This window comes from Aptenodytes patagonicus, chromosome 2 (genome assembly GCF_965638725.1).
Source record: "Aptenodytes patagonicus chromosome 2, bAptPat1.pri.cur, whole genome shotgun sequence".
Taxonomy (NCBI): domain Eukaryota; kingdom Metazoa; phylum Chordata; class Aves; order Sphenisciformes; family Spheniscidae; genus Aptenodytes; species Aptenodytes patagonicus.
The window spans coordinates 145,654,492-145,672,337 of NC_134950.1; the positions used below are offsets into that span (position 1 = coordinate 145,654,492).

The window sequence follows — 17,846 nt, forward strand, 5'->3', positions numbered from 1 at the left end:
GCGTTTCCAAAGTAGCCATCCTTGTTTTAGAACATACCAACTATTTTCTGAGGAATTAGTTATCCCTTCCCTTATGCACCATCTTGAAATTTTCAACAGTAGATTTTATTTGCAATTGAGCAAATTTTACATGCAACCCTGGTGTAGTCACCTTGTTAGATTTCTTCTCGTTCCTCACAGCCTGCTGTTGGTTTTACTAAACAGCTTGGTATCACAAGTTCCCGCAGACTCACCAGTTTTTCCAGCTATTGCTAAATATGATGAACACAGCAATGCTATTTCAGAAACAAAACTCATTTTTGCTTTGTATGATTAAAGTATTAATATGCAATTACTTTTCTTCATTTTTACAAAACTAAAAACTAACATGGAGTAATTTTTAACAGTAACATTTTAAGAAAAGGACGTCTGAAATTCTGAGTTAGTAGATCCTGGTAATTCCCAGGCTTCTTTTAGCATTTGCATTAACCTAATGCAATATTAACCTGGTCAATATTGCAATATGTTCTTTATTTTGCAGTGCAGATAGCTAATGAGTGATGAATACGCATTATTTTTCCCTTTTTTTCAAACAGAGCCCCACTTCATTGAATTCTATGCCAGGACAGGCTGCTATTTCATAGCACCTTAGTCTATGCATCTACTGGAAGGAAAAGGGAACACTGCAGTTCCACCTGTAACTGACCACTAGATAGATCAAGAGGAGGAAAAACCCTCATAATGAAGTTCTGTCCTCTCCTGGGACGTCTATTCCAGAGGGGCGCCCCGGGCCCTGCGCCCCAGGAGACAAGTGCACCTCTACATTTTATTTCTCCCCTCAGAGCTACCCTCCGCTCCGCCAGCTCCCCCTCACGAAGGCCGGCCCAGCCTTATCTTCCTGCCGGCAGGCCGAAGCGCTGCCGCTGGCCTCTCACCGCCGCCGTCACGACGACGCTCGCCCTCCCGGGGCCGCCGCCGGCTCCCCGCCGTTGCCGCCCACCCCAACCGACGCCCTGCATTAAAGCTCCCCCGCTTTCATCATCCCTTCTCGCCCTTCCTCTTCCGACCGCTCCGTCCACCGCCTCCCCTCGCCCCTGGTGGCTGCGAGGCCTCGCGCTTCCGCCAAGGGGCCGGCGGAGCGGAGCGGAGCCGAGCGGAGCTGAGCTGAGGCGGGGCACTAACGGCCGCCACCCGCCGGCGGCGAGGGGCCGCTCCGGCCGCGGTGGCGCCGCGGCCCCGGCAGGCGGCGCTGCGTGGCCGCCGCCATCGCTGCTCCCCGCAGCTCGGCGGCTGCTCGGGGCCGAGCGGGGCCGGGGCGCCTGCGGCGCGGCTTCCCGGGCGCTGGGAAAGGGCCCTAGGCTGGGCCGAGGCGACGGCGGGCGGCGGCGCAGGGTCTCGGCGGCACCATGGGGAAGCGGGACAACCGAGTGGTGAGTAACAGGCGCAGCCTGGCGGGGAGGCAGCGGCGGGGACCAGGCCGGCGCAGCGGACGTCGCTGGGATCCTCCGCAGCCGCGGCGGCGGCACCTTCGGCGGGCCCCCGTGGGGAGGCTGTGGGGAGCTGGGCGCTGCCTCAGCCCGGGCACCCGCACCGCTGCGGCGGCCTAGGCGGGCCTGGTCGGCCTGCCGCCGTGCTCCGGCCGCCGGAGGGGGTAGAAGGAGGCCGCCGCCCCACAGCGAGGGGGAAGAGGGCCCCCGGGCCTGCGCCGCGACAGGCCGGGAGGCACTCGAGGGCTGGCCGGTTACGCGGCGTGGGGATTGGGGGGCAGGCCGACCGACCTCGGGGCCCCCTGCCGCCGGGCAACAAAGGCGGGCCGTGCCCTGCGGACCCGCCCGGCCGGGGTGGGCGCCCCGGGGGAGCGGGGCCTGGGCTGCCGGAGGTGCCGTGTGGGGTGTCCCTCAGCGGGGGCAGGCACGTGCCCGCGGCTCCCAGGCAGAACCTCTAACTGCCTTGTCAAATCCGGCAGCAGTCGCGAGGTCTGCTCAGTGAAGATGATTAAGATGCTGGCCTGGTCCTTACAAAAATAAAACGTTCCCAGTGGGAGTTGCAGCATTTGCTGAAGTAGCTCTGATCGTCACTAAGCCGTATTTCCTTAAACTTGGCGTTCAGCTGTACCTGAGCGATTTGAAATTTAGCTTTACGCGGCGCTCTGCTAACCTCGGGAGCCAGCGGTCAGAGGCCAAAAACGCACTTCTGCACACCTGATGGCAGAGCCTAGTTTTATACTGTTACACGTTCATTCCTCCTCATATTTTTCTTCAAACTTTTTTGTACCAGTTAGCCATTCACCTTATGGTCATGTTTCATTTAGGCATTGTAAATTTACAATTAATGAATTTTATGATTAAAACCAAGTCAAAATACTTTTATTTTTTTCCCCCTTTCTTTGTCTCTTTCTAGTATGTGCTATGAGTTCATACTCAGATCCATTCAGGGAAATGTCTTTGCTTACCTTGGTGGACTAATATGTAACAGACATGATAGACATATACGTTATACAAAGGGATAGCTAAATGCCTTTGATTACTTTATTGAGGCATCAAAATAATGGAGTCTACTGAGAAAGAGTTGACAGTGTTAGACTGCAAGACCCGGCCTATGCTTGAAATGTATTGCCCTCTCGTAATGTTTTTGGGTGTATTTGGGTGTCTATTTATTTATTCTTAATTTTCTTCTAATAGGATAGTTGGGATGCACCTACGAATGCCAGCAAATCTTTATATTCCTGTATAAGGTTCATTATGCCATGATGGCTGCTAGTACAGACAAGTTATAATATAGGACCCTTTGCTTCTCTTCTGTGATCGTAGAGCTTTCTACCTGTTACTTCTTTCCCCTGTCCCTTCTTAAATACACCATCGTTTTGACTATTTGGAGATGGAAAATAAATTTGTTTTTTTCACATCTGCAGGATACTTGCAAGGCAGTAACAGTTTATATTGCTTGCCCAGAGAACCCTGGCTGACTGAAAGTGCCTTATGCTTTTCATGAGCATGGAAGCTATACAACAAATACCTTTTAATAACTGCTTGAGCAAACTGCCAAAAGAAGAAAATGAATGTGCAGACAAGCACTTCCTTTACTGAGAGTGCATTTCTGTGCTCTCTCTGGCTAGTGACATGCAGTTTGGCAAAGTAGTGTAAATACTTCTAAGAAATGTTTATTGGCGAAGTAATTCTTCATAAATAAACCTGTTTGAAATTGTAAGAACATGTATTAAGACATAAATTTCCTAATCGTGGAATACAGAGCAGTATTCAGTCATTATGTGCTTGCTGCCGGAAAGTTACAGAAAGCCACTGAATGGAGGAAGCTTCCTAACTAATTATCTGGGGTCGGTTTGAGGAAGTGGAAAAACCAACATTTGGCAGTTGTAGTCTCCTCTGCAGGTAGAGGGAGAGTTTTGCTGGGGGGCAATGGGGTGTTCATTTTGGGTTAGCTCAGGTAAGAAAGTAGCTAATTTTTATTTAAGAGCAGCAAGAAACCTTGGTTTTAGGAATAATAATTATGTAAGAAGCTAGAGCTTTCAGATATAAATTCTTGAATGGTAACCAAAAAGAGTTGACTCACTTTGTTCACTGGAGTAAGCCAAGTCATGAATTACATTTCTGTTGTCTTCTCTAAAGGATCTAGTACGTTGAAATTACCTTTGTTTAATGAAAACAGTGTTCAAATACTGCTTTCCTGTATTGCTAAAGGAGCTCCTTTTCCACTCGAAGCTGAATTTAAATGCAAAATTTTTACTCGCTTGTAGATTTGCAATATAATAAAATGCTAGAGTTAATGTGAATACGTATCTTTAAGTGCCATAACTACTTGAGCGCATATATCCACCTGGCTACAAAAGAAGGTGCCAAGCTGAGATTAAACTAGTTTAAATTGGCATAGCTCAGCATTTACTTGCCCATGTTAGTTAGCCTTTTTGTATGAGCTAAAGCAACGAAGCAAAGCCCCAAGAAATGGCAGCAAACGTCACCCTTAGAGTTGGAAAATCAACTTGAGTCAAAAAATGGTCCACTGGAAAGAGTCCTCTGATTGCTTCAGTGTGGTCCACCTGATGGACCATGAGCCAAATTCAGCATGAGGAGTGCTTCCCTCCGGCTCACTGCCCCTTCCCAGGCAGAGCCCGGAGTCCCTCTTCCAGGACTAAATGTAGGCCCAAGAGCTGAAGGCTGCCAGCCTGCTTGCAGTCCAGTCCAGAAACCCAGCGTTGCTGTGGCCGCTGCTTCTGCGGTGGGGGGAGCAGGAGGGGAGGCAGCAGCTGCTGCTTTTGACAGCCTTCACAAATGGTCACTTACTGTGCATGGTGGTTTCTGAATGCTCACTTTATGGCCTGACAAAAAGCAGCGTCGGACATGTAAGAGCTGCATATGTGGTCAAATCTTTACTTTAAATCTACAACATGTTGGTACTCTTAAAAAAAAAAAAAAAAAAAAAAAAAAAAAAAAAATCTCAGAATGGGCAACCAAAGCTGGTCATTGTTTTGACTATTTGATTTTTTTTTCTCATCTCCGAACTCTGAACGGTAAGAACAGTGTGTGCTATGTTTTGCAAAAGTAAACCGTGACGTGTTGGGATGACGTAGTGATAAAACCCCCTTACCATGAGGTAAGGGGGTACATGTACCTCCCTTTTGCATGAGCAAAATATTACTGGCATTAAAAAAAATTGAATAATTGTTTGCTAGATTAGAGTTTTTCCATTAATTGCTGAGGTGGATTATGGATTCTGAGTTTTAAATTCATCTTTTATAACCTATTAGATTTCTAGAGTGAATAGGGAGAGAATGCACGGGTTTGAAAGATGGAATACCTCACAACATTGGGGGTTGGGGGGGGTTGTATTTTTTTTCCTCCTTAAAACAGCCCTAAGTCACAGAATTTTCATACATGCATAATTGTAGCAGAGCACCACCGCTTGCTTGTTTTGGTGTTACAGCAAGAAACTTTATGCAGAATTTGTTGAATCTACTATCATCAATTTTGAGCAGAACTTTAGAGGCATAAGATCAGTTGTCCCAGAGAGTAAGAGCTGAAATTTAATTACATTTTCCACATCCCGAGGAAGAACACTTCAGCAATCATGATATTGTACTCCGTTTGCAAAATCATTGCTCAGGGAGGGGAATCATTGTAAGGAACATGGTCTCTTTGTGGATGAGTTCTTTCTGCCGCAGTGTATCAAACTGAAAGCGCTTACATGAGTCTTTCTGCCAGACTGAATCAACTCGCTTTAGTTAAATATTTTATATTTTTAGAAACAAGTCAGAAATATTTTTCAGTGAGTGAGAAAAAGTTTCTGTGAAGAACAAAAAGGGCAGATTTTGGTATCATAGCACAGCTGATGAATTTTATATTTCTTTTTGTTGTTTCATATTCAAGGCCTATATGAATCCCATAGCTATGGCCAGAGCACGAGGTCCTGCCCAAAATTCGGGACCAACAATACAAGACTACTTGAACAGGCCAAGACCAACATGGTAAGTGGCAATACTTGTCTGCTCTTCTGAGTGAAAGATTTGTTCTCTCTTACTAAGATGACACAGTTACCTACCTCCTGCCCAGAATACGCATTAATACATTTTGAAAGATTCCTTCTCTCTGGCCAAGGTGTTCTTTTCTAAATACGTATTCAATCTCCTCTTTTTAAAAACAGTAGTATTTCATTTTGAAATGCATGTTTCTCATTTGTCTTTAAATATTTTGGCAACGGTTTCTCAGAAGAGGAAAATGTTGGTCATTTTACCTCTTTCACAAATCCTAATGCTTAAAGCCTGCAGATGTATTTAATTTTTAAACAAAGTAATCTCTAGAAAAACATTTTGCTGGTATATTCTTAGAACACGGTTTATCCTACCCAACAAAATCATGACTTCGAGGTATTATCAACAACTTACTTTATGTTCGGTCCATTTTGCCTCCTCTCATATAAGACATTAGAGAGCAATTTACCTAATTGCAAAGTTAGCTTTAGATCTTACAGCAGGATTTAACTACTGTACTTAAGTTATTAGGGTTAGATTACCATATGCATAACATCTAAGATGCTTTCATTCTTCTTTCTGTTGGAAGTTCAGCCAAAGCTAAACTTCAAAAATCTGCAAAAAGTTAGACACTGAAGAAGGTATTTTTAATTGTGAAAATAAAGTAATTGTGATCTATCATCCTTTTTATGTAGGGAAGAAGTGAAAGAGCAACTAGAAAAGAAAAAGAAAGGATCCAGGGCTTTGGCTGAGTTTGAAGAAAAGATGAACGAGGTTGGTAATGTTATTAGTATGTTAATACTCGATTCTTCTTATCTTATATGCTACTTTTCTTCCGTTATTGTTAGCCGCACCAAGTACCCATAATATTTCACTTCACTCAAGCTTTTAATGAGTAAGTGTTTTGTTTCGTTTGTATCGGATGTTAAGGTTACCCCTTAACCAATGAAGAGCTACTTTCAATTCAGAGAAACACTATATAAAAAGTTTTGAAAATTGCTGCTGAATAAAACGTAAATGTAGTTATACAAATGCATGTGTTTAAATGAAACTCGTGCATTTTCCAGTATGATAAACTAACATCTGTTGTGCTAATCTTGACTTGTTTAAGGTCACACAATCCAAACAGATTGGAAGGAGGTGTATTACTGGAAACAGACGTCTTTGGCAAGGAATGTACATGTAATATTGATATGGGAGAAGGCACAAAGGATGGCCTTCAATATACAGATAGGACTATAAAGCACTTCTTCCTCTCTCATCCTAAGCTGGTTACATTCCATGCTGGTTCCCTACTATAAATGCAGCTGTTCTGGTGCTTGTGTTCAGTACCTACTGGAGATCAGCATGGTGTGAGAAAGTTTCACATATAACTCCTGTGGTATACATAGGAAGAAATTAGTATATGATGAATTTAACTGTTTCTTCTTGGGCTCTGGTATCTTGGCATAAGCTTCAAGCAGTAGTCTTCATCATTGTGTGCGAGTTTCTGGTTGAAGTAGATTATGCTCCTCCTCTGTTATTGGGAGGGCATGGTACCTCTGCTCTTGCTATACCTTTTTGCCTAACAAGTTATACCAGTATTTGGAGGGTCACAGGGTGCTATTCTGAGAGGATCAGTTGTTCTGCACTCTGAGTTTTAGCTTCGTGATTTTGGTTTAGTATTTTATCATACTCCTTTCCTGCTTTTATCTTTGCTTTATTGTGAAATAATTGAAACTGGCATGGATAGAAAGTAACAGCCTTTCAGTATGGCAGAAGGGTAGGAAGGGATGCAGGGAATCGTGAAATGGCCATGAGTTCTTCCTAAAGCTCCTAAGAACAAATCTCTACACAGTTGAAAAGATTTTAAGTCTCTGAATGAGGTGCTCTCTCCTATATTACTGACAGATGTTGTGCTTTTTTGTTTAAAATAAAACACTAGCACAGTCTTAAAATAATTTCAAGAGGACACCTGCCTAATAAAGCACAGGCTGTTGTTAGAGACCCCTGGGGTAGCTCTGGGTAGCTGGTGTATCAAAGTACACAACCCACTGCAATACTGCATAGGTGCTACCTTGGACCATGGAAACACATTACGCACAGCACTGTATCCTGGCTAATCTGCCATGTCTCTCAGCAGCATTTTTCAGCTAATTCATAGTATGCTGACTTAGGGATCTGTGTATCATATTGCATTGCACAGGTATAATCTTACTTAATTCCTGATATTTCTGTCCCTTCAGCACAATATGTGGATTATCGTTGCTTTGCCAATACAATACCAATACAGCTTCATTGTGAGGAAAGGGGGGATCCGAAGAATAATAATAATAAAGAAGGGAGCACGTTGTGTGTCTGACACAGGAAGCAGGAATAGCACAGATTGAAGCTAGCAGCCTTTCAGTCTGATGGGAGCAGGTTGGATGTTTCAGAGCTCTTGAAGGGGGGATTTTAGGTAGAGCTAGAGACCTTGTGAGGGACTGAAGAGGAGAAATGAGAGGAGACTTTTATCTGTGCAGTATGCTTGGCCTAATAAAAACAAGAGCGTTTCTATGAAGATGTGTATAATAATTTAATATTCGAATCATCATTGACACCGACAAGGCCCAGAACAGACACTAGAGACACCCATACATTGAAGAAGGACCAAGAGAATTTGTCTTGAAATTTTGCTTTGTGATTTTAAAACTAAGACAAAATAGGAATTTTTCTGGTAGGGTGCCCTGGCTTTCTAAAGTGCTCTAGCAAGAACACTGTGATACAAAAGCAAAAATACCATAATTGATGACCTTCCAGATAAATAACAACCTCTTAAATCCAAATAACTTGAACATAAGGTGTGAACTAACACAGTATTTCGATGAATATTAATCTTCTGTAAAATGAAATGCATTATAGCCTTGGTTAACGTTATATGTTGTTTATTTTCTGTGGGTTTTGTGAAAGCTGTAATGTCAGGTAGAGGACAGGATTTTGAAAAAGTCTCTTGAAAATGCTGTTTGGAAATGACGCTCGTGTGTCTGTTTCTGTTTGGTTTTGTTTTCAGAATTGGAGGAAAGAACTGGACAAACACAGGGAGAAATTAGTGGGTGGAAACGAGAGTTCCTCCAAAAAGAAAGAGGTAAGTTATTTTCAATTTCATACTGTCTGTGTTTGGAACTGGATTTATCATCGATGCTGCCAATACAGAATGTCATAAATACATTTTAAAAGCCAGCATCAATGTACATAAACCTAAATGCACGACAAAAGAATATGATGCCAAAGTAACATTTGTTTTATTCTATTTTTAAGAAAAAGAAAAAGGAAAAGAAGAAATCTAATAGGGTGAGCAAAATTTTCAGTTTTCTGAGCTTTTTTGCTTTGGGGTTGTTCCTATTTGTCATTTAAGTTCCCTTGGAAAGAGAGAGTATAGCTGTAATTTTGAATTTAGCTGTTAAATTAACTGATTTTTATTTGAGGGGGGTGGTGTACATTCTGTACAAGGAGAATTTTACTTCTGCTTAAAGGGAGAAAAAGAGCATTAAATAGATATTATTAAATGAAAAACGTTAGAAGTGACTTTTTACAGTTTTATTTAAGAAAATCTATGTAAGACCAGCTTCTTGGAAGTAAAATTCCATTGATAATAGATTGCAAATGAAGACATTTTAAAGAGAGTGTTTGGATGGACTTTTGACTATTTGCCAGACAAAATGCTGCATCTCACAAGCTTCACTTTTTGTTGTGTTTGGTCAAGTTGTCTTCATCTTCCTCTTCTTCATCAAGCTCTGATTCTTCCAGCAGTTCATCTGATTCAGAAGATGAGGTAAGAACTAATGTATTAGAATTTAACATGTTTTGTTTATGAGGCTTATTTAACACAGATTTTGGTAATATGTTTTAGAATATTGTTTGAGCACTTGGTTTGCATAAACCTATTTAATTTTTATGCATTTGGTACATGGAAAAAAGTTGTGAATTTTAGATATATATCTGTTTAAGAATTTCTTTATGAACACTATAAATTTGGGTGGCTGGCTTGTAAACTGGATCCATTTCTGTTTCAACATTGACTTGTATGCTTTTTCAGTAGAATCCCCCATCTAATCATAAAAATGCAAACATACCATTTTTACTTTTTAGCAAAAATCTTTGTTACAGATAATCAGATTCTACAGCACACACCTAAATAATAAACAGAATCTAGAGAACCTGGATTTTTCACCAGTTTACATTTTTTCAATGCAGAAGAGTTATGAAGGTCCTCTGCTAAAAGAATCAATTGTAGTGTACTTTATTCCTCAAGAGAACACGATAACATGTAGGAATTTGGTGTTCCCTATTCTTTTTATTTAATGTAAGTCTTTAATTCTAGTGAGAATAAATTCAGGGTTGTGTTTTTCTTTTTTTGTACAATATTTGTGGATAGGATAAAAAGCAAGGGAAGAAAAGAAGGAAAAAGAAGTATCGCTCCTCACGGAAATCTTCAGCAAGCTCAACTTCTGAATCTGAGTCAGACAGCAAGGTAAATACGCAGATGTGTTAGCCTTGGCAAGTTTTCTTGATCTGAGTTATAAAGACATAAACATTTCTGACTTTCACATATCAATTTTTTTTTTTTTTGTCTTCCAAATGTAAAGCCATGCATTCTTATTGTAGCTGAGCCGTGCTTGTATCTTCCAGATGCAATCAGGAATCTACCTCCACTGGCCACGATGCCTGGCAGAAATAGTTTGATCTTTAGAAAACGAACATGCTTTATTCCAGCAATTTTTAGCTATTTTTCTGAATTCAAACATATGCAGCTTTTGTGCTGCTCAAATGTTTAGTTTTAAATCTACATTAACACTTAAAAAAAATAAATGTTCTGTGAAATTCTTGTGAATATGCTATTTAATTGAACACCATCTGTGAAAATACAGATATTGCAGGATATCAGTGGCCAGAATATTGCCTTTCTAAATATCTGTGGACTGAGTAGTTTCCTAAGTTCCTGAGAACTGAGCCTTTCCCAAATGCATGTTAAATTGAGGGTGTCTTTTTCCTTTGCTGAAAGTAAAGCAATGTACATACACAGGCTTACTGAATGAACAAAAAAGTGGAGAAGATATACGAGGCAATTTGTTCTGTTATGTTAGCATTTTTCAGTGTTACAATGGATAGCAACTGTACTTCTTGCCTAAATATTAATAATACAGGAAGTTGTTAAGATTCTGTGTATAGACTTTATCACAGGCTTTCACTGGAATACCTAATTCAGTGTGGTATAAATTGTGATGAATTACTGTTTGCATACACCTATGAATTTGTGCTAATGGGAGTTTGAAAACTTTTGCTACGTAAGGGGACACAGAGGTACCCTTACTGCTGAAGCTGGAAGGCAGAAAACTCCACAGAAATACCTGCTTGACCCCTGACTGATCAGCAGAGATGGGCATGGATAGGGAATAAAGACTGTTACGTGTTAGACATATGTTATACCTGGTTACAGTAGTGATAGCTGTATCCTTTCCAGGGGCACTCTACGTGTACTGCAAGTACTCTGTTACCTGATTCCATGCAGACCTTTTCACACTGCTGGTTGAGAAAATTAGCAGCTGCATCAAAATTATGGCTTTTTCATATTTTTCCTGTTAACTGCAAGGTAGAAAGAACGACTTCGAAGAATGACCTTCAGTAGGCGGAAAAGGACAATGGGTCAGACTGCTTTTGGGATTTCTACCTTTTTCCTGAAATAATTTTGTCATGGTTTATGTTTTTCTTTCTATTTAGGACAGCACAAAAAAGAAAAGGTCAAAGGAAGATTATGAAAAAGAGAAGGTATTTTTACTCTTGAAATACTTACATCAGAACTGCATTTTACATACATAATGGAGCTTGCTCGCTCTCTCCCCCCCCCCCCCCCCCCCCCTTTTTAATTCAAATATCGGATGCCTCAATTTACATCTATGGAAATTTTCTGTCCAAAAGTACACAGTCAGAAGGTATTCAGTACCCCCAATTTGAGGTAGACTTTTAGTTGGGTTCAACTCCTGTTTTAGTGATTGTTGTTAGTGGAAACTGCTGGATCTGTTTTTATTATGAAGGTAAATGAAAAAAGTATCTAATCTGCTGTAGTATATCAGCTGCATTCTAGTATTTTGGGTTTTATCTTGAGCAGTCACATTGAGCTAAAAATACGTGTGATATTTCAGTGGCATGCCTGGTAGGATACTGGCTTGTTGCTGTAAATTACGGAACATCAAGCAGAGGATATATTTATGTAAATGTAGTCATAATTATAGATATTGTACTTATGACAGCTTTGAAAAATTCCAGAGAAAAATACATTAGCTTAAGAAAAATGACTTTATTCTGTCTTTTCTCTGAGCATGAAAACCCTCTCTCTTTCCCACCATCTCACCATTTTGTACACACATCTGAGGACTTTCTTCCTTCCATTAGGTTTAATGCAAATAATCTTGTTGACTTAAATTTTAGTTATTTCTACACTATCTGTGAATTAACAATGCTTTCGGAGTCCACCCTGGTCTTTCCAGTTACCTTTCTTATCACATCGGCCTCTACTACTACAGTCAACAGTATTGAAGTCAACTTTGTACAAATTCTCCATTGCATAAGGCAAATGTGTTGATTTTTTTTTTTTTCCCTTGCTCCTGCTTCCATTTCAGAGCTTCCATTTCCCACCAGCTCCTTTTAACTTTGAGTAGCTTCTCTTCAAAGACCAAGTGTCTTACCATAGCCCCTTATTCTTGGTTAAGCTGTAATGCTACTTTCACCCATCTTCTGAAAGTAAAGGACATTTGGGGACTAGAGGTCTTCCTCTGTGTGAAGATACCCTGTCTCTCAAATGGGCTGCATCGTGTACTTTTCACAAGTACTTTTGTGAAAGGATTGAGGTACCTTTAATAGACAAAATAGCACAGCTGAGATGTGTGACCCCACCTTGCAAAAAGACAATTAGCAAGAATTTTTTCAGTTTCTGGCCTTAGAAATTGAATGGAAGAAAGTAGCTTCAGTCTTAGGAACACCTTTCCTGGTCCAGAGCAAAGGGGGGGGGGCAGGAAGTAGCTCATCAGAGCAATCTCATGCAGCATCAAAATTTTAAAATAAAAAAAAAAGATTGTCCTTTAAATATACTGAGATGATATATGAACTGTTGAAGCGCAGCTGGAAAGGACAGCTTGTCCTGGCTGAACACAAATGTAGAGGAGCTTTTTTAGTTTCATCAACAAAGCAAGAGTCTGAAGCTGCAGTGTTTGTATGCACATACTCTCAATTTGCATCTTCATTTACTCAGTAGTATTTAAAAGTGGTGAAACACTTTTCTTTTCAAATGCTTACTCCTTCATGTGTTATTATTTAAAATAAGAGACTATACCGTAGTAGTAGTCCTCTCACTCTTACAAGGCTGCTGTATCTTGGTAACAAGAGAAAGGAATATACAGAAAAAGACTATTTCCACTAAAAGCATTTTAACAGTTGGTACGCTAATTTGTTGATGATGAGTAATTAGTTTAATGTCAACAATATTTTAAAATATTTCACAACTTGGAAATAATATTTAAATCTAAGTTTTAAGCAGAAGTTTTATAGTTTGAAAGGCCTGACTTTACTCACAAATACGTTACTTTGTGTAGGAAGGCAAAAATCACCACAGGAAAAGGAAGAAAGCCGATCGTGGTGATGGACCTTTATCATCTGAATCCTTATCAGAATCGGATCAGACAGAGGAGGTCAGTGTGAAACCTCAATTTCAGATGTTATAATGCTTTTAGCTTACTGATGCTCATGAGTGAATGAACGAACTAGCTTAGATTTAATATATTATTGAAACTCTTCTGCTCTGTACAGTTGAATTTAGGAGTGCAGCACATTCAAAGTTGTTTGTAGTTTTCTCTTTAATAAAAACTTCTCCTAAGAATTGTTTAGTACAACTCCTATCACCTACAAGTCATTTTGAATTAACTTTCTTGAAAATTTTCAACTTTTTATGGATATTTTAGAGCTCAATGAAATGAGGCTAAGTGATTGGTGTGGTGTCCTTCACAAGATTTCTCTCTGGTGTTTGTGAATAGATTGGCAGGTTTCAAGATGGCTAAAATTTTTTGGCTCCCTTTTCCAGTGAATTAAAAAATTTTGGACATAATAATCGTACTCTCACCCTTGTGTAGATCTACTTTGAGGATTTGTATTCTTGTAGGATTACAAAATTTGGGAAGGTTCTAATGTGTTGCGTTTTTTCATTAAGAATTTTTGCCACATTATTAGCTTAGTAATTTTACTTTTATATCTCTACTGTTTCTTGTTCTGCTGTGTATTAAAAGCAGAGTGTGTTCCCAAATTGGATATTTATAGGATAACGCGTATTACACACAGATAACCTGTGTTTCTTCACGGGTTTTCAGTATGTTCTGCCACTGTTGTGCCATCATTCATTTACATGCAACAAGAGCTCAAAATGTTATTTAAAACAGCATTTCCAAAGCTGCTCTCCCATTACATTTGATTTAATTTTTTTTTAGGTGCAAGCAAAAAAGAAGAAAAACAACGAGGAAAAAGAGAAAACAGCAAGTATCCTTCTTACTCGTACTGTAGTTTTAGGACATAAAGACTCTGTACTTGGTTAATTTCCAATTTCACATTTTTCAGTAATACAGATGTTTTATAGCAGAAGTCTACTGTCGGGTCTACTGTCACATGAATCTAAATTAACAATTTCTCTATTGACCTGCTGAAGTCAGTTTTTCAGTTGTTGACTTAAAGGAAGAGTTTGTCACTATAGATATTTGTCACTATAGAGATACATATGATTTGAGATTTATATAAGTTTAACACTTACTGTAGCATATACTTTACTCTGTATCAACCTACTAGAACTACTAAGATCCGTATAGTATTGGGTAGGGTAGCAGTTTGCCACACAGACATCAGTGTTGTTCCTTTGTTAGTGTTGTGTATAATTCTTCCTCGGTAAGCCCCCTTTACCAGACCATGAAAAGGGCCTTAGGACATAATCGCTGCAACATCTATACTAATATAATTCTTCCCCCACCACATAAAAAGCTGTCAGCAACCTGTTGCTTTTCTCAATTTTGTTGATTTGTTTCCGTTGGTAAAAGTGAGAGGAAGGTTCAGCAGTGATTTATATAGAACTCACATTCATCACATGTACCTGAGGCTCCTCAGTTAGGAGTATAGTGATTTTGAGATCCAAAATGGCCACTCAAGATGTCTGCGTATCTTTCTGTCTCCCCTGTCAGCAACAGTGTTCCCGATTAGACATCTCAAGCTGTCTAGATGAGTTAGGACGAAGGGAAGGCTTACATTAGTCACCTAAAAATCCAAGCATAGGAGTATCAGTGATACTCAATACACATTTTCCATGGAACTCGTTTGTTTTTTCATAATCTTATAAGCTGTTTGCCATAAAATTTGTAGCGACTGATTGTGGGTTTTTTCTTAGAAGAATTGTGTGTTTAAGTAATGTGTAAAACAAAGCTTTTATACCAATATTGTTTTGTTTACATAATGCTACACCTATTCAGGAATTCCAGTTGAAATTCTGCTTGCAAGAAGACAAGATTGTATCTCTCAGTTTCTGTATTACAGTGATCAGGATAATAACGTCAGGACTGAATCCAGTAGGGTTAATTGAGTGTATTCATATTTACAATTGAGATCATAATTGTTTTATTTTAAACGAGGTGCAAGTGCTGGAGATTCTAGCCAAGTGTAGTTGAACTATTTAATTTTGCACAGTGAATATAAGCACTTACTTTAAAATATGTAAACATCCTAGTTATTCCCACATATATAAGATGTCACTGCTTGTCAAAGCGCTTCTTTATTACTTTCTTAGAAACCTATAAAGCACTGAAAATCATTTAGAAGATTAGGAAATGTAATAATGACAGTGATGAGAGGTGTGAAATAGCCAGACCATGATGGAGATAAATTGAAGACTGCTCATAATAGTGTAAATGACTTGGTAAAATACGTATTTTCTTTTTGTGATTTCTCAATAGGCTTTTATAGAAATCTCTTTCGAAATTTCTTTGTAAAGATATCCTTTCCGTGCTTTCATTTTGCATTAGCAGAATTTAATAGATGGCAATTTTATTATACAATAACTTCCATTTAATTTTGTTATGTTTTTAGGATAAAACAAAAAAGAGAAAGAAGCACAAGAAACATGGTAAAAAGAAGAAAAAGAAGATTGCTGGTTCAAATTCGGATTCGGAATAATATTTAAAATAAACAAGACTACCAACAGAAGTGCAATGACTAAAGGAAACTTAAACTGTGAAATGACAGCAAACTTTACCAAACTGCATGAGTTTTCCTGTGTTTTAGAAATATTCCTGATCTTTCAGTAGCCAGCCAGATGCAGCTGTGCTGGGAAAGACCATTGTTATTGCCTGCTGCTTAATACATGAGGTACAACTTTTATAAAATTCCAGTAAGCAGTGTTAGGTGTTTGAAACAATATGAGATGGTAGTCCAGCTGAGGTGTAAAATATTGGAAAATAAGAGTTAAACTTTTTAGATAGTAAAAGTAGTCTTTTAAAGCATTAGTAATAGTCTTTATTTGTAAATCAGGACAAATAAAATCCCAAGTTCATCCTGCAGGTTAATATTATACATAAACTATTACAAGCTGGTGTCTGCTAATGGCATTTACAAAATGGGAAATTAACATTTAAAATGCTGCCTTTGTAGAAATGTTTATCATCTGCCCCATTACCGTCTTCATGCTTATGAGAAAGGGAATGCTACCATTTTGGCTAACTGAATAGGGTGCCTTTGCCTTTGATTCTTGCAAATCTGCTATTTTTAATCCGTTCAGCATCTCTGATTCTAGGGAAGCCAGAACTATTGTCAGCAGACTTTTTCTGAATAAGCAGTTCTGGGCTTCTAAGCATGTGCTTCTGCATTAAGCGAGAGCAATGACATTTTGCAGTATAACTGACATTCAAAACCTGAAGATTTTACCTCTGCTTCTTTGAGATAGCGATTAGATCTTTGCTAGTAAATATGCATATTTCATTTACTGTAATTTTGGTTTAGTTGAACACTTCTTGCAAACACTGGTAGCTTTCTTTGCATTATCTTTAGAATTGTTTTGCATGATTTGTACCATTTTTAAATTAACAAAATGCAGGTAATCGTTTGTTGTAACCAGTTCTATGAATTACGTTCCACATGCAGAGTTTCATGTATGTATTTAGTTATAGTTAAGTTCATTGCTGTGTTTAAGTGCACACTTGCTGAAGATATTTAGCATGTAAAAAGCAGGGTTTTGATACCTTAACAGCTTCATATTGAAGCTGATTTTACTCTTAAGCAAGTTCAGTGGCAGACCTGTTAACGTGATGTGTCTTGTTAGATAAAAAAACTACTGCCAGAATCTCATTAAAGATACTGTTTAAACAGTTTGTATTTATATTTTTGTACTTGAGGGCTACAGAATGTTGACCTAAATCATAAAGCTGTTTTACTTTAAATTAGTTGCTTTAGAAATTGAAAAAAAGCTTTTATAAATTAAATGTGCATGCAAGAAAACACAAGCAACTATCCAATTTTAGTTTTTACATGAAATTCTCATTTTTTCCATTGAAGCACCCGTTGCTGGGCCTCCTGTTAGCCTTTAAAAACTGCCCATCCATCCTGAGGGTCAACTATAGATTGTACTCTTGATCCACCCCTTTTTTCATTGCACAGGTGCTAACTTAGAACTTACCTCTATTGCATACAGATGTTTCAAATATTGTATTGCCGAGATTTTCAAGACCTTTAAGACCTTGATTATTAGTCTGCAAACCATAACTAAAAGGTGGGGGAGAAAGATTATTTCGTATTGCCATTCTACAGAGAAATTGACTTCAAGTTAAGTTCTTGGGAAAATACAGTCATCGAGTTGCAGCAATGTCCCTCTAAACCATAGTAAGAATATTTTGATCAAATATTTTATACTGTTGGGCTTGATGTTACCGATTCTAGACACTGTTTTGTCGGTGAGGTTAAAATAAAGGCAAGATGCAGCGAACAGTAGGGGTTTGGTTTGGGGTTTGTGTTTTGGTTTTGTTGGGGTGGTTTTCCTTTTAAAGATGTGGTGTTGCAGTTTTGGTAAAAGAACTTGTAATGAACCACAGCATAAACGCTCTGTCCTGTGTGATACCTTATTTGATTTTTACACAACTACCTGCAACAGAAAGAAATAAAAATGGAAATGAGAGCCCCAGTCTTCCAAATACATAAGCCGGTATGTCATTTTAATTGTCTGAATGTAACTATTTGTTCTGGTCAGCTGTGTGCTTCAGATGCTGCTGTCATGCTTTGGAAGTGGTGTAGGTGCTCAAGGGCCTTACGGGCTTTGCCAGTTCACAACAAAGCCACTTTAATACCGACAGTGAAATGT

General features: G+C 39.2%; 1 protein-coding gene across 1 annotated transcript; it reads left to right on the forward strand.

Moving 5' to 3' along the window:
• The first annotated feature begins 1,302 nt into the window (after positions 1-1,302).
• On the forward strand, positions 1,303-17,663 carry FAM133B (family with sequence similarity 133 member B). Its single transcript, XM_076331519.1, has 11 exons — positions 1,303-1,409; positions 5,361-5,458; positions 6,157-6,235; positions 8,490-8,564; positions 8,738-8,770; positions 9,183-9,251; positions 9,855-9,950; positions 11,198-11,245; positions 13,066-13,161; positions 13,951-13,995; positions 15,587-17,663. Exons 1-11 carry the CDS (start codon positions 1,386-1,388, stop codon positions 15,671-15,673), a joined length of 750 nt encoding a protein of 249 aa, XP_076187634.1. The 5' UTR covers positions 1,303-1,385; the 3' UTR covers positions 15,674-17,663.
• Positions 17,664-17,846: the final 183 nt, after the last annotated feature.

Bases quoted from the DNA above. Each gene is read 5' to 3' on its own strand.
- FAM133B (XM_076331519.1), top strand. From the start codon at position 1,386: ATGGGGAAGCGGGACAACCGAGTG. The intron at 5,459-6,156 runs GTAAGTGGCAAT...CTTTTTATGTAG, and splicing joins AACAGGCCAAGACCAACATG to GGAAGAAGTGAAAGAGCAAC. The intron at 9,252-9,854 runs GTAAGAACTAAT...ATTTGTGGATAG, and splicing joins CATCTGATTCAGAAGATGAG to GATAAAAAGCAAGGGAAGAA.